The sequence below is a fragment of the Muntiacus reevesi genome, chromosome 17 (assembly GCF_963930625.1).
Source record: "Muntiacus reevesi chromosome 17, mMunRee1.1, whole genome shotgun sequence".
NCBI lineage: Eukaryota > Metazoa > Chordata > Mammalia > Artiodactyla > Cervidae > Muntiacus > Muntiacus reevesi.
The window spans coordinates 56,961,116-56,976,292 of record NC_089265.1 but is presented as its reverse complement, the minus strand read 5'-3'; the positions used below and the strand labels follow the sequence as shown (position 1 = coordinate 56,976,292).

The window sequence follows — 15,177 nt, the reverse complement described above, 5'->3', positions numbered from 1 at the left end:
AGGTGCAATTGCTCTATCCAAGAGAACTTGCATTTGGGATCCTGACTTTGTTGCTTAGTCCCTGGGTTGTGTCTGAGTCTTTGCGACCCAATGGACTGCAGCGTGCCAGGCTTCCCTGTCCTTCACCATTTCCTGGAGTTTGCTCAGATTCCTGTCCGTTGAGTTGGAGATGCTGTCTAAGCGTCTCACAGCCTTGTGGTGGAGGGGCTTGTGTATCTCCGTGAAGCTATGAGCCCTGCCGTGCTAGGCTCAGGATGGCTCAGGGTGGGTCATAGTGGAGTGTTCTGACAAAATGGACCACTGGAGGAGGAGATGGCAGAGCACTCCAGTATTCCTGTCACTAGAGCCCCATGAGATCTTGATAGATTTTATCAAATTGGCCACCAGGGGTGTGTGACGAGTAGACTCCATCAGACCTGTATGAGAGCATGTGTTTCCCTACAGCCTCCCTAACACTGTGTTTTACTGGCTGGTCACATGATATGATGGCAAACGTCCCAGGTAAGGGCCTCAGCTCTGGGACGAAACTGATCCAAGGGGACCTTCACTGCAGGAGAGGAGGTGGCGCCTGCTGGTTAAGCCTCTGAGTCAACCTGAGTTCCAATCCTCAGGCAAACCAGTGTACTTTTCTAGGTCTCAATTTTCTCATCTGCAAAATGGGGGAAATAATGCCATCTGCATTGGTTTCATTGTGAGGATTAACTGCAATGATACATGCTTCACACAGGGCCTGGGGTGTGGCTGTGGGAAGCTGGCTCTGGCCTAATCAGTCGGGCGACCTTGGCAAAGAACCCCTCCCCACCTGCGCTCCTGTGTCCTCCCTCATCAGGGAAGGAGGTGGGCTTGGCGTCTCGCAGACCCGCTTCCCTATCCAGGGTCTGGCCTGTCTTGCCCAGCGGCTTGCAGCACCCGCACTCACCCGTCCTCTCTCGTGCTCATCAAAGGTATTCAGGACTCTCCTGTGCCGAACGGCCACTCGCTGCCAGGCCGAGATTTCCTCCGGAAGCAGATGCGGGGAGACCTGTTCACGCAACAGCAGCTGGAGGTGCTGGACCGCGTGTTTGAGAGGCAGCACTACCCGGACATCTTCACCACCGCGGAGCCCATCAAGCCTGAGCAGGTATGACCCCGACCCGCTGTCTCCGCCACCCGCCACCCGAGGCAGGCCTGGGGGACGTACCCGAAGGCATCCGGCCGGGTGTGCGTGAGAGTGCCGGGTGTTACTCAGAGCCACACCTGGCCAGTGGCGGCCTCCGAGGTCTAGAGGACGCATCTGGGGCTCTCGCGATTGCTGGCCCTGGGGCCTGGTCTCTCGGGCCCGGCGGGGGGCGTTCCACGTCTGGCTGCTCTGCCATTGCTGAGTGGGCTGTGCTTACCCGGGGCTCTGCACACAGGCTGGTGTAATGATGTCCTGAGCCACTTGAGGTGGTCTTGGGTCATTATCCTGTCTGTCAGGATGCAGGTGGAGATATGTGAGCACCGTATGGCCATAAACCAGGTGATGATGGCCCTGGCGTGTCCCCCACTGTCAGCCCTCTCGTCATGCTGCACTGTCATGCTTTTAGAATTGAATCCAAGGGTCTGGAGATGAAGAAGTGTCTCACTGGACAGACTCACAGCTGGGTCATTTGCAAGAGGGGGAAGAAAGCAGGATGACCCCTTGCCAGCAGCCTCCTGCTCTAACCTGGGCTGAGAAGCAGTCCCTGCCTGTGGCTGCAGAGAAGGGAGGGACCAGAAAGGCTCTGCCCAGGGAGAGGCTCTCAGGACCTCGATAAGGTTCCCCCTGAGTACCAGATTTGATTCAGGAGACTGTTTCCTGGTGCCCCGCATGTGACAAGCCCTGGGCTGGAGACCTCACGGGCAGAGGCGGCTCGGACTTGATTCCCGCGTGCTGAGAGCTCCCATCCGCTGGGTGAGATGCAGGGGCCTAGAGCGATGACTTCCCCAGCACTTGCTGGCTGGTCCTGGTGGTGAAGACTAACCTGCTGAGCTTCCTCTGCAGGCTAATGAGAGGATGGCTTCTGCAGTTTTCCCAAAGAGTCACCCAAAACAGCGTGGGCTGCAGGACAGGCTGCCGTGGAGAGAGGAGGTGCCGGAGGGGACCTTGGACGGGGAGGAGTGAGCAAGGCCCCAGGGACCACCACCCTGTGCCTGTCTGGCTGCCTTTGCCTGGTTCCTAGGAGGACACTCACAGACCATCTAGCTACTTTGCTTTCAGATGGGGAAACTGGGGCCTAGTGAGGCAAAGAGGCTTGGCCTAAGGTCACCCAGCAAGTCTGGGCTTCCCTGGTGGTTCAGATGGTAAAGAATCTGCCTGCAACTCCAGGAGACCTGAGTTCAATCCCAGGGTGGAGAAGTTTCCCTGGAGGACAGAATGAATACCCACTCCATTATTCTTGCCAGGAGAATTCCGTGGACGGAGGAGCCTGGCCATGGGGTTGCAAAGAGTCAAACATGACTGAGCGACTTTCATTTACTGACTCACTCATCCAACAAGTTATGTATCCACTTAACAAACACTGATGAGTGTTTATTATATGCAAGGCACTGAGCCAGTCACTCGGTATGTGAGTGAGCAAGACAGGCTTAGACCTGCCCTCAGGGAGACTACTGATGTGTGGAAGAATCACAATAAAGAAGGATTACTCAAAGGGTCATGGATGACAGATGTGCTAGGCACTGGGGAGGAGACGTCTGAGGTTCTCTAAAGGCATAAAGCAGGTGCTGAGCCAGCCTGGAGGCCACAGTGGCTTCCGCTGAGCCCTGAAGGGACGTGGTCGGGGGAACAGACTGGCAGAGGGAAGAGTACAAAGACCTGAGGCCAGAGGGAGTGTGGCAGGAGTGAGGAAGGAAGGGAAGTGTGGCTGGGCTTCAGGGAAGGGACTGGGGGAGGGGAGGAGGAGATGCTGGGTAGCCGGGCCTGGTCTCATAGACGGTGCTCAGCGTTTCCGTCTTTCTCCTGCAGTGGAGTGACCCCTCCTCCAGGAACCACACAGTCATGGGTGCAGGTCAGAGCTAGTCTCACACACTCTAGGTCCTGGGCTCTAGGGAGAAGTGTCTGTTTCCATCACAGGCAGCCTGTCCCACTGCTCGGAGCCCTTCAGAGAGATGCCCGAAGCCACATTCCATCTGACCCCCTAAGGAGAGAGCAGAGGGACTCAACTTGGAACCTTCCTTGGGTGAGCCTACCTTTCCCTCCAGAATCTGGGAGAAAAGTTATCTTGTAACCTTTGACAATATTACATAATTTTAGAGCCAGTAGGGCTCTAAAAAGAAGCTATCAATCTCCTCATTTGTTAGAGGCCCACAGAAAGGATAGGGTTTGTCTGACCTCTGCACAAAACCTCTGGCATTTCTATTAAGGTCTTATTTACTTAATTCAGACTTTAGGTGTCAGGGATCGTGTTTCCCTCTGTGTTTCATGTGATTCTCATGCAAACACAGAACCTAATCCTAGTTCATTCAGCTTGGAATGCCCAGAAGCCCAGGCAGACTATAGGGCTTCATGCTTTGGAGGAGTCCACCCATGTATCCATGCACTCACTTGCTCAGATGCTCATTTGCTCATTTATCCCGCATGTATCTTACATGGTAGCTGTGACCCTGGCCCAGTGCTGGGCCCCCAGAGGCAGGAGGGCAGGATGAATCAGGCCTCAGCTCAGCCCCCAGCCTCACAGGGGCAATGTGATGTGGATTCCGAACCTGTAAGGCGAGGGAGAAAGTTCTATGTACCCTGATGAACAGAGACGGTGCCTCCGCAGGTAGCACGGGGAGGAAGGATGTCATGGAGGAAGTGACGCTGGGGGACAGGTCAGTAGGCCTGTGTAGAGATGGGCCTTGGAGGAGGAAGCCTGTTCCTAGCAGTCTGGCCTTGCAGTGTCCTTCAGAACGGCACGGACACTCTGCGGGCCTGACTCTGATTGTGTGGGCTCCGAGGCAGGGCCCGCCTGCGGGGTAATGACTGACTCAGTGTGTTCTGGTTAATCTGCTTCACCTTCCCGTAATGGGCCGTAATGAGGAGAGATAGTAGGTGAGAGCGCGGGGCTGCGGGTACGCACACAGGCACTGGACTATGAATGACGTGCCCTCGCTCTGCACTCCCAGTCACTTGGGATAAATGTTGGCCGAGCAGGGGGCCACAGGCTCGGAAGGGACGCGCGTCAAGGGTGCAGGTTTCTCACACCTGCTGGTGGCCTGGCCTCGGGAGCCCCCGTGGGTCAGGAGGGGGCCCAGAGCTCTGGCCACCAGGGCCAGCCCCTCTTCCAAGTGTGAGCTGATCTGGTCTCCTGGGTCTAGTGGCAGCTCGCGGGGGAGGATGAACACTTACTGGCCTTAGAGTTGGGAGTGTCTGACTTGGGTCCAGCCTCTGCCCAGCTGGGCAAGTCACTTTTACTCCAGACCTCAGTTTCTGTATCTGGGACAGTAGGGAGTGCGGTTTTGACATCAGCCCAGCACAGCGCAGCAGTAGCGGCAGTGATCTTCCCTGTCTCTGCAGTTTCCAGAGATCTTTCACATCCGTCCTCGCATCAGACTCTCCATGCAAATGCCCGCTACACAGGCCAGACAAGATTTGTGAGCCCATTTTACAGACTGGAACATTTTTTTTCAGACTGTTCACCCTGTGTTCAGGCTTCTGGGATTTGTCGAGGTTGCAGACCTGGACTCTGACCTCAAGATCTTTTGTCTATCTTGGACAAGACAGATACATGGGCCTCCATGTCCCCAAACAGTTCTCGGAGCCAGTTTTCTGATTGGCTGGTTTTCAGAACTGGCCTTTTGCAGCCAGAGTCCGCTGGTCATTCTTAGAACCCTCAGAGTCTTGCCAGAGGCTTGGGTGGTCAAATCCTCCTTAATCCCCCTGCCTCCAACTGCCATGGGAAGAGCATACTTCCTCAGGGCCAGGCTGGGGTCCTGCCTGTCACTTCCACAAGCTCAGAGCCCACCCTCACCTGGCTGCTCTTCCTGCCAAGATCTGTCTTGGGTGGAAGCAGCCATGCTTCTTCCTTTTATACAGGAACTTGGTAAGACCTTGTCCTGGGTAGAATGGGTTAATGTATACACACTCCTAGGACAATGAAACACTTCCTTTTCAAAATGGTTATTGAAAAAGCAATTCTGTTTTTCCTCCATGTGGAGTGAGTAAAAATCACCTTGGAGGAGAAGAGAAAAAAAAGAAACGCGGCGGGCGAGTGGTGTGTGTGTGTGTGTGTGTTTCGAACAGTGGAATGTGTTTCAGTAAAACTCACGTTGACGCTGTCACAGGTGCCACGTCGCTGGCCGGCGGGAGCCGGCCGCTCCTCCGGCCACGGCAGGAAGGCCACCCCCAGCACAGCCTGCCGTATTTACTCTCGGCAGACTATTAACCAACACTAGGCTATTAATCTGGCTTTTGAGCCTTCACTAAAGCCCATAAAAGCTCACAGTTGTCAAATGGAGTTCATTTTAATTTCCTTTCAATCACAGTAAATTATTCAGGTGATAAATCAGCTGGTGCGGCCTCCTGGCTGTAATAGAAACCCTAATTCCTGGCTAATTATCCAGCCCATTGCTGCCAGCAGATCAATACGGGCGCAAAATGGAACGGGCCCAGGGCCCTCCCTCCCATCGGGCCAGAGACGGGAAGACAGCTGGGGAAGGGGGGACGTGCTGCTGACCTCCCGGGAAGGTCAAAGGTCACGGGGGTTAGACCGGGAGATGTCCTGTCCCTTGCTAACGGAGAAGCCGCCAGAAACGCCTGCTGCCCCCGTCAGCTGCTCTGCCCCTGCTCAGCGGCCTTTCTCCAGGCTGGTGGGCCTGGGGCTGAGTGCTGCCTGCTCCTGTGGGCGTCCTCTTCCTGGGAAGGGGTTGGTTTTATGTTTCTGAGCACGGTTGAGCTGGGTCGTCAGAGAGGGTTTGAACTCTTGCTAAGTCAGGTAGAGAGCTGGGGACTGTGAGGAAATGATGAGGTGGCACACGTGTTTTCATTCTTCAGGAAATTCTGGGGGGAGAGCGAGCAGGGAGGGAAGTGGGGAGCGGAGACAGGCGTGCCAGGCTAAGCATGGGGAAGGCTTCCTGGAGGAGGTGTCCTTCATGCGGTGCCTTGAGGGGTGGGCAGAACGCAGCTCTGTGGAGAAGGTAGAGTTGGTTGCAGAGGGCGTTCTAGGCGGGAGCAGCACGGATGAAGGCGTGGAGGGTGGAGGTGCGGCAGGGACCTGCGGGCCAGGCTAAGTGGTTGGGATACGGGCTGAGCCAAAGAAAGTCGGAGACCACAGGCCTGCAGCAGCGGGGCGGCCCTGAACCCCGAAGGGCTGGCTTTGCGCTGGAGGCATTGCGTCCCACGGAGCCCGGAGTCTGAGGCCTGGGCTGGTCTGCTCTCCTGGAAGCAAACTTCCGTGGGGCTCCTGCCTCCTGCGCGGTTCCTGCCTCCCTGCTGGCTTTCTCTTCCTGAAGCGCATCCTCACGTAGCAGCCCTTGTGGTTTCCCACTGCTCAAAATCTAAATCCCAGCTTTCTGTCTTCATCCCGGCCCTTCACCATCCGCACGGCCCTCTGCTTCCCTACACGATGCTCTGCTGGAGCCGGGCCTGACCCCTCATGCTCCACATGGGTTGGGCTCCTCCTATGCAAGGGGGCCATGGACGATGGCTGGTGTGTGCGTGTGTGTGAGAATGCATGCCCAAGCGTGGGAACCCCAGGGATGGCTCTGAGCTTGGAGTGAGGCAGGGACTGCAGTTATTGTTCTTTCTTGATGCTGTTATTCTCCAAACTCCTGCTCACAGTTCCCCTGGATGGAACACTCTTTCAGTCTGTTTCTAAACCTATGCTGTCCACGCCCAGCAGGAGTCCTGCCTGCCCTGGGAGCCCTTCACTGACCCACTTCGTCCAGGCTGTCTTGCCTCTTGTTTGAGCTCGTGAATGCACCGGGTTCTAGTCATTACTGTTAATAATGTAGTATTCATTGCTTACCAGGGACCTGGCTCTATTCTGAGAAGAACTCTCCCAGCCCCATCTCTTTACAAAGTCACAAAACTCCTGTTTATCCCCATTGTGCAGACAGGATGGCTGAGGCTTGGTGAGATCAGTTCAGTGACTTAGCCACAGGGACTAGGTAAGCGTGTAGCCAAGTTGGAAGCCAGGTCCGGAGCTCACACTGGTAGCCACTGGACTCCCCACAGTTAAACACGATCAGGCTGACCATGGAGTCTTGCAGGCAGGCAGTGCCCTCGAGACACAGCCTGGGGGTCCAGTCTACGCACCCTGGGAGCTCTGCAGGAACCAGGAAGTGCTGGGGCTGCCGGTGACCAGCATGGTCTCTGGAGGCCTGAGCCGAAGTCAGGGCCGCGACTGTACCCTCTGCTCTGAGCTAGCTGTGCTCAGGGCCAGGCTCCTCCACTGCAGACAGAATAGAGTTTATTCAGAAGAGGAGGCTGAAAGTCTTTCCTCGAACCAGAATTGAAAGAGACACGTGCACCCCAGTGTTCACTGAAGCACTGTGTACAATAGCTAGGACATGGAAGCAACCTAGATGGCCATCGGCAGACGAATGGATGAGGAAGTTGTGGTACATATACACCATGGAATATTACCCAGCTGTAAAAAAGAACGCATTTGAGTCAGTTCTAATGAGGTGGATGAAACTGGAGCCTGTTATACAGAGTGAAGTAAGTCAGAAAGAAAAACACCAATATAGTATATTAACACATATATATGAATTTTAGAAGGATGGAAATGACAACCCTATATGCAAGACAGCAAGAGACACAGATGTAAAGAACAGACTTTTGGACTCTGTGGGAGAAGGCGAGGGTGGGATCATTTGAGAGAATAGCACTGAAACATGTGTATTACCGTATGTGAAATAGATCACCAATCCAAGTTCGATGCATGAAACAGGGCACTCAGAGCCGGTGCACTGGGACAGCCCCGAGGGACGGGATGGGGAGGGAGGCGGGAGGGGGGTTCGGGATGGGGGACACATGTCCTGACTCATGTCAGTGTATGGCAGAAACCACCACAATATTGTGGAGTAATTGACCTCCAATTAAAGTAAATGAAGTGATCTTTAAAAGAGAAAGTCTTTCCTCGAAGGGATGACTGGAGAAATTGGGACTGTTTGGTCTGAAGAAGGGAAGACTTAGGGGTGTGAGCCGGGAAGGAGACAGGCTACGGGAACTTTCTAATAGCCCAAGCTTCCTCATGGTGGAGTGGGCCTCCTTGTGAAGTAGTGAGTGTCCCGTCACTGGAGGCATATGAGGAGAATCGTATACGCTGTATCAGAAGTTTAAGAATCCACTGAGGACTTGATCAGTTAAAAGTCAGGGTCCGTCCAACTTGAAAGAATGATTCTAGCGTAAGAAGAGTGAGACGGTCGGATGGAAGGGACAGAGGGGAAGGGACAGGAGAGGCAGCAGAAGGAGCCCTTTGATGTTGCAGCGTGGCAGGGACACTGAGGACCCTCAGGCTCCTCACTCGGGCGGGCAGAGAGGCCTGCGTCACGGGGGCTGTGGCTCAGAGCAGCAAAGGACTGGAGGCTGCAAGGTCTTGGGGGGCCAGTGAGGAGCCCAGCTCTTCCAGCGCGTAGAACAGGGCTGGGGTTCCGGGAGTCTAGACACCAGGGGCTGCTGCTGTCCTCACCGCCCGCGCACAGTGCCCGCATCCTCTGTCCAGAGGTTCAGGGCCAGACCCCGAGGAGGCAGGCAGTGGAGAGAAGGATTAAACAGACCTGTGTCCTGCCCACAGGAGCCACCACCTGCAGCGGGTCTGACGGAGCGTGAGGCACAATTGAAGATAAAGGAATTGCTCGCTAAAAAATCCCAAAAACCTCTCCCACAGCTCTCTTGCTCACGTCAACTATGAGACGGTATATGCAGGATAATCTTCATTTGGCAGATGAACAATTAAGTAACATGCCCCAAATGATGTAGCTGGTAAGAAGCCACATTCTCCAATCTCTGCTTTTTGTGGGTGTAGACTGTCTCCTGGAGTCAGCCCCCTGACCTCTGCAAGTGTAGACATCTCCTGAATGCTCGATTGATTTCATTCAGCAAATATTTATGGAGTACCTGCTCTGTGCCAAGGACTGTGCAAAGTGCTGGGGAAACAGCAGCCACAAAGACAGATGTGGTCCCCAGAAGTTACCAATAGCAACGGAGAAACAGATCTTAACAAAAGAATTATGCCAGCAAAAGCAGTGTACCATTACCGATAGTTACAGAGTGTGATGAGCACGGAGAACAGACAGATCGGGGTGTGCTGAGAGGAAAGAGTGGGACCTCACTGAGATGGGAGGTCAGGAATGTCTATCTGAGAATGGCGGCTTTGAGCTCAAGGTGGGGAAGGGTGGTGGGAACAGTGTCTCCGGCAGAGGGAACAGCCAGCACAAAGGTCTGAGGCTGGGAAGGCTTTGGGATTTCTTAGTGGCCTGCTCTTAGATCAGTCACGTCTCTCTGGGTCATGATTTCTGCCTTTGGGGTGGAAGATTAGACTGGGTCATCCTTGAGATCCGTTCTAGCTCTAACATTCTGTGAGAGATAAAACAAATTGGGAATTCATCTCTTATTTTTATTTTGACTTGTTTACAGTTTTTTCTTCCTGTCTGTTCCGCTCTTTTGGATGACAGGCAAATTCTGTGTATGTGGGGTTTAAAGATTACAAGTGAATTGTCAAAGAGCTGCCTGTGCCTTGCGGGGTTGTTCTTTCATTCATTTATTCATTCATTCATCCAAGAAATTTTTACAGATGTGCCGTGTTAGTGACATTGACCGTGCTGTGTGGCATAGGGTAACAGCAGTAGATGCAACCTTCATTCTCTGATGGGTTGAGAATCGTTGTCATTCAGGTTGCTCAGCTTTATTTCTTGTTGCAAATATGGGAGTGATGACACTTTGTAAGGCATCAGCAGAAGTCAGACGGCAATAGAAAATATCTTCAAATGTTAAGAGATAATAATTGACCTATCTTCAGATAGATGATCATTTAATAGTGAAGGAAAACATTTTCAGACAAAAAGAGAGTTTACCACTAATGCACTCTTGGTGAATGGCTAAACAGTGTACTTCAGTAACAGGGATATGAAAGACTTCTGGTTTGGGCTCTGATATATGAGGAGCCTGGGGGTCACCACTCCCATATTTGCAACAAGAAATAAAGCTGAGCAAACTGAATGGCAATGACTATTCTCGACCCATCAGAGCATTAAGGTTGCAGGGCAAGCAGCTACTGCAAAATTTGGAAAGACAATACAGAGAGTTATAGCTGAGATCTACCAGATTAACAGAAAACCTCATGCTAAAGGCCTGTTCACCTCAGTTTCTGTACTCAATACTATCGTGTCCAGCTTTCAACAAAAAGTTAGGCAAGGGAAAAAAAAAAACACAGACTGAAGAGATAAAGTAAGCATCAGAAGCAGACTCAGCCATTAGAGTTTAGAATTTGACAGATGACACAGGTTTTAGAATCATTAGATAGGGATAAAAAAAGTATTTATTTGGTTGCGTCAGGTCTTAATCGCATCACACAGGATCTTTTGTTGAGGCATGCGGGCTCAGTAGTTGTGGTGAGTGGGCTTAATTGTTTTGTGGCATGTGGGATCTTAGTTCCCCAACCAGGGGTAAACCCACATACCCTGCATTGCAAGGCGGATTCTTAACCCCTGGGCCACCAGGAAAGTCCCTTGAAAGGGAATTTAAAATAACTATGATTGATATGTTAAGGAATTTACTGGAAAAAGGATACAGCATGAAAGAGTATGTTGGCAATGTAAACAGAGAGGTGGAAGCTCTAAGAAACAATTGAAAAGAAATGCTAGAAAAATTTTTAAAAATACAGTGACAAAAATAAAGAAGACCTTTGATGGGTGCATCGATAGATCTGACATAGTCAAGTAAGGCGTCAGTAAACGTGGAGATGTGTCAATAGAAACTTCTCAAACTGAAATGTAAAAGAAAAAGAATGGAAGAGCAAAGGCACAAACCAAAAACTAGAACATGATCCAAGAATTTTGGGACAGTTTTTGAGAGGAATAACGTATGCATAATTGGAATACCAGAGAGAGAAGAGAGAGTGAAGAAGTCTTTGGAGTGTCAGTCGCTCAGTCGTGTCTGACTCTTTGCAACCCCTGGACTGTAGCCCGCCAGGCTCCTCTGCCCCTGGGACTCTCCAGGCAAGAGTACTGGAGTGGGTAGCCATTCCCTTCTCCAGGGGATCTTCCCAACTGAGGGTTGAACCTGGGTCTCCTGCATTGCAGGTGAATTCTTTACCATCTGAACTCACCAACCTAGAATTGTACCCCCAAAATGAAGGAAAAATGAGGAGAAGTAGTAATGGCCAAGAATTTTCCAAAATTAATGTCAGATAATCAAACCACAGATGTGGGAAATTCAGAAAATGTCAATCAGTAGATGAAAATACCACAGTATCTAAACCTGCGCATATCATATTCAGACATCAGAAAACATAAGATGAAGAAAATCCTTGAAAGAAGCCAGAGGGACAGAAACCACCTTACTTAAAGAGGAACAAGGAAAAGAATCACAGTGGATTTCATGTCAGAAACCATGCAAACAGGAAGAGAGTGGAGTGAAATATTTTAAGCACTGAAATAAAAAACCTACGAACCTAGAACTCTGTACCTTGGGAAATTGTCCCCCCAAAATGAAGGAAAAATGAAGATTTTCTGTCAAACAAAAATGGAGTGAATTCATGACCAGCAGACCTGTCTCGCAAGAAATGTTAAAAAATTAATTCTTTAGAGAGAAAGAAAATAACATAGGTCGGAAACTCAAATCTGCAAAAAAAAGAGAGGGGTGTCAGAGAAGGAATAAATAAAGATAAAAATTCTTTGATTTTTCTTAAGTTTTAATTGATCTAAAAGGAAATTGCTTAAAGCAAAAATGTAACAATGTATCCACATGATTATAACATAGGGATAAGTGAAATGAATGACAGGTCACAAGGGATAAAGAGGGGAATTGGGAATACTCTCTTAGAAGGGACTTGTACTACAATTTAAGAAGTACAATGTTATTTGAAGGTTAATTTAGATTAGTTGTAAATATATATTGAAAATTCTAGGGCAATGACCAAAACTATCTTTTTGGCTTAAAAATGTTTTTTAAATTGTGATAAAATTATGTAATACAAAAATTACCCTCTTAACCATATTTAAGTATATAGTTCAGTAGTGCTAAGCAGATAAAATGGACTCATATGACATATTTAATTAAAACCAGAAAAGGAAGAAGAAAAGCAGGGAAAAAAGAAATAAAAAGCAAGTTCAATAAATACAAAACAATTAAAAACATGGTAGATATTAATCCAATTATATCAATAATTGCTTTCAATAATAATGGTTCAAGAATACCCATTAAAAGAAAGGAACTCTCAGAGTGCATTAAAAAAAGCTTACAAGACCCAACTATTAATATACATTGCCTATGAGAAGGATATGAAATAAAGAAGGAATAAGATTTAAGTCCCACTTAAGAAGCAATGATAATCAAATAATTGATATACAAAGGATTATTTAAATAACTACTGACTGTAAGCGTCAGGTTCCTTGGTGGCTCAGTGGTAAAGAAAATGCCTGCCGATGCAGAGAACACGGGTTCAGTCCCCGGGTCGGGAAGACCCCCTGGAGAAGGACATGGCTCCCCACTCCAGTGTTCTTGCCTGCAACATCCCATGGACAGAAGAGCCTGACCGGCTATGGTCCTTGAGGTTGCAAAAGAGTCGGTCACAACTTAGTGACTAAACAACAGTAAACATGATGGCTGGTTTGGGGGATTTAAAACCAAAGTGAAAAAGGAAAATAATAATAGACAAGGCTGGGAGTGGGCTGCTCTGAGTTGAAAATTCTAAGACCCTTGTATTACTCAGCTGGAGGACAAATATATTGATATACTGTGAATCTGATTATGTCAGGGATGCAGGTAAGCAAATTAAAGGTCATCATTAAAGGCATGACAATGGAATGTATAACTTCCAAACCAGGGGAGGCAAGGAGATATATAAAGTGTCAGTGAGTCCAAGAGAAAACAGGGGAGAGGAAGGAAAAAGCAAAGAAGAACCTTAGACCATTAAAAATACAAAATTAGATAGTAGATGGTAGAAATAAATAAAAATGTTTGAGCAGTCCCAATAAATATAAATCGATTGAAGTTGCTAGATAATACAGAGGATATGAAAAATGACTAAAACTCAGAAATATGCTGCTTATAGGAATAACCTAAAACAAAATGGTACTGGAAGGCTCAAGTAAGGAGATAGGAAAACTAAATAAAATATGATAGAGTACTATCCCTCTCAGATGAAATTAAAGCCCAGTGTATCCTTAAAGACAAAGAGGACCATTACTCAATGATAAGAAAATTCACAGGAAAATATAACAATCCTGAACCTGTATATTCTAAGCAATGGAATCTCAAAACATATAAAGCAAAAATTATCAATGAACAAAGGGAAAAATCCCATAATATTTTCTGGACACTTTATCATACCCCTCTAATTAATGGATAGATCAAATGGACAAAAAATTAGCAGAGACATTCGTAAGTTTTGCACAACATAATTAACAAGTTAGATCAAATAGATGAGTGAAAACCGACAATTTGAGAGTATACGTGCTTTTCAAACACCCACAAAGAACACACAGAAATGGACTGTGTGCTGCTTGTGAAAACGAATGTCAGCAATACCCCAAATCCACATCACAGACCATGTGCTTTGATTGCAGTGCACTGAAATTACAACTTAATAGTTCAAAGTAAATTATGGTTTCCAGTCTTCTGTAGTTTGAAAGGTAAAAATCAAAAGCAATTTTCTGAAAAAAAAAAAAAAAAATCCCTGGGTCAGAAAAGAAATCCTAATGGAAATTACAAAATATTAGAATTGAACAACCAAAAACAAAAACCCAGCACTGCATATAAGAACTTGCACAATAAAGCTGAAGGGGTACTTAGGGAACTGCATAGCTTTAAATGCATTAATTTAATACAGACGGTAAAAGAGTAATGGGTTAAACGTAAGCATTCAACTCAAGAAGTTAGAAAAAGTGCCGCAGAGTAGATTCCAGTTTGGTAAAACAGAAGTAACACATGTATGTTGCAAAAAGATTCAAGCAACACAGAATCACGCTAAACAGAAATGAAAGACCCTCTTCCTATTTGTTGCCGAATATGCCTCAGAGTGCCAGTGTTAACTGATGAAAGAAGAGTTTCTAGGCTTGTAGGTGTGGGTGTAACAGTTATAGCCATAGCAGGAGTGGGCATACCTCTGTGTAGGTATGGCTCAGTGGTTTCTTAAGTAATAACTTCATAGTTACAAACGTAAGATTTCAGAAGACCAAGCAAGGGGTCATGAAGATTAGCAAAGCCCTGGTGAGAAAGATCTAGGGGTTTTAGTTGCCTGTGAACTTGGTCCTGTGGCTGCCAGTGAATTTCCCGTGTTGGTCAGGCCACGCCTGTACCGTGGGATTCCAGGTGAGCGCTTCCCCTTAAGAAGGATATTGACTAACTGGAAGATGACCAGAGGAGAACAGCTTGGGGAAGGGATTACACCTCTAACATTTACTGAGCACTCTGTGTGTGCCAGGAATCTGTGCCGAACTCTTGATGAAGCTCTTTCCTTGATGCTCTATGGAGTAAGCGGTGTGAAATTATTCCCATTTTACAGATGAGGAAACTGAGTGGAGAGAGGACAACTTGTCCGAAGATCCATAAGTAGAAAATTTAGAGCCAGATCTTGAAGCCAGGCAATCAGAGTTCAGGGCCTGTGCCTTGAACCACCATTTATCCAGCTTACACCACCACCAAACCTGTCTTGTGAAGCACTTGTGGAAGGAGTGGAACTTGCCTGGAAAAGGGAAAACTCACTGGATACACGGGAGACGGCAATGGCACCCCACTCCAGCCCTCTTGCCTGGAAAATCCCATGGACAGGGGAGCCTGGTGGGCTGCAGTCCATGGGGTCGCAAAGAGTCGGACACGACTGAGCGACTTCACTTCACTCACTTCACTCACTTCATGCTTTATCACTGGAGAAGGAAATGGCAACCCACTCTAGTACTCTTGCCTGGGGAATCCCATGGACGGAGCGGCCTGACCGGCCACGGTCCATGGGGCCGCAGAGAGTTGGACACGACAGAAGTGACTGCGCACGCACTGGATACACAAGAGTAGAATCAGATCTCAGGGCGGCGCCC

At 48.8% G+C, this 15,177-nt stretch overlaps 1 protein-coding gene across 1 annotated transcript in view; it reads left to right on the top strand.

The window, feature by feature from the left end:
• The window catches only part of PAX5 (paired box 5), a 169,143-nt gene that overhangs the window by 59,585 nt on the left and 94,381 nt on the right, over positions 1–15,177 (top strand). Inside the window, exon 6 of the mRNA XM_065908119.1 lies at positions 945–1,120. Within this exon, the coding sequence (XP_065764191.1) occupies positions 945–1,120 (176 nt within the window). The remainder of the gene's footprint in view (positions 1–944; positions 1,121–15,177) is intronic.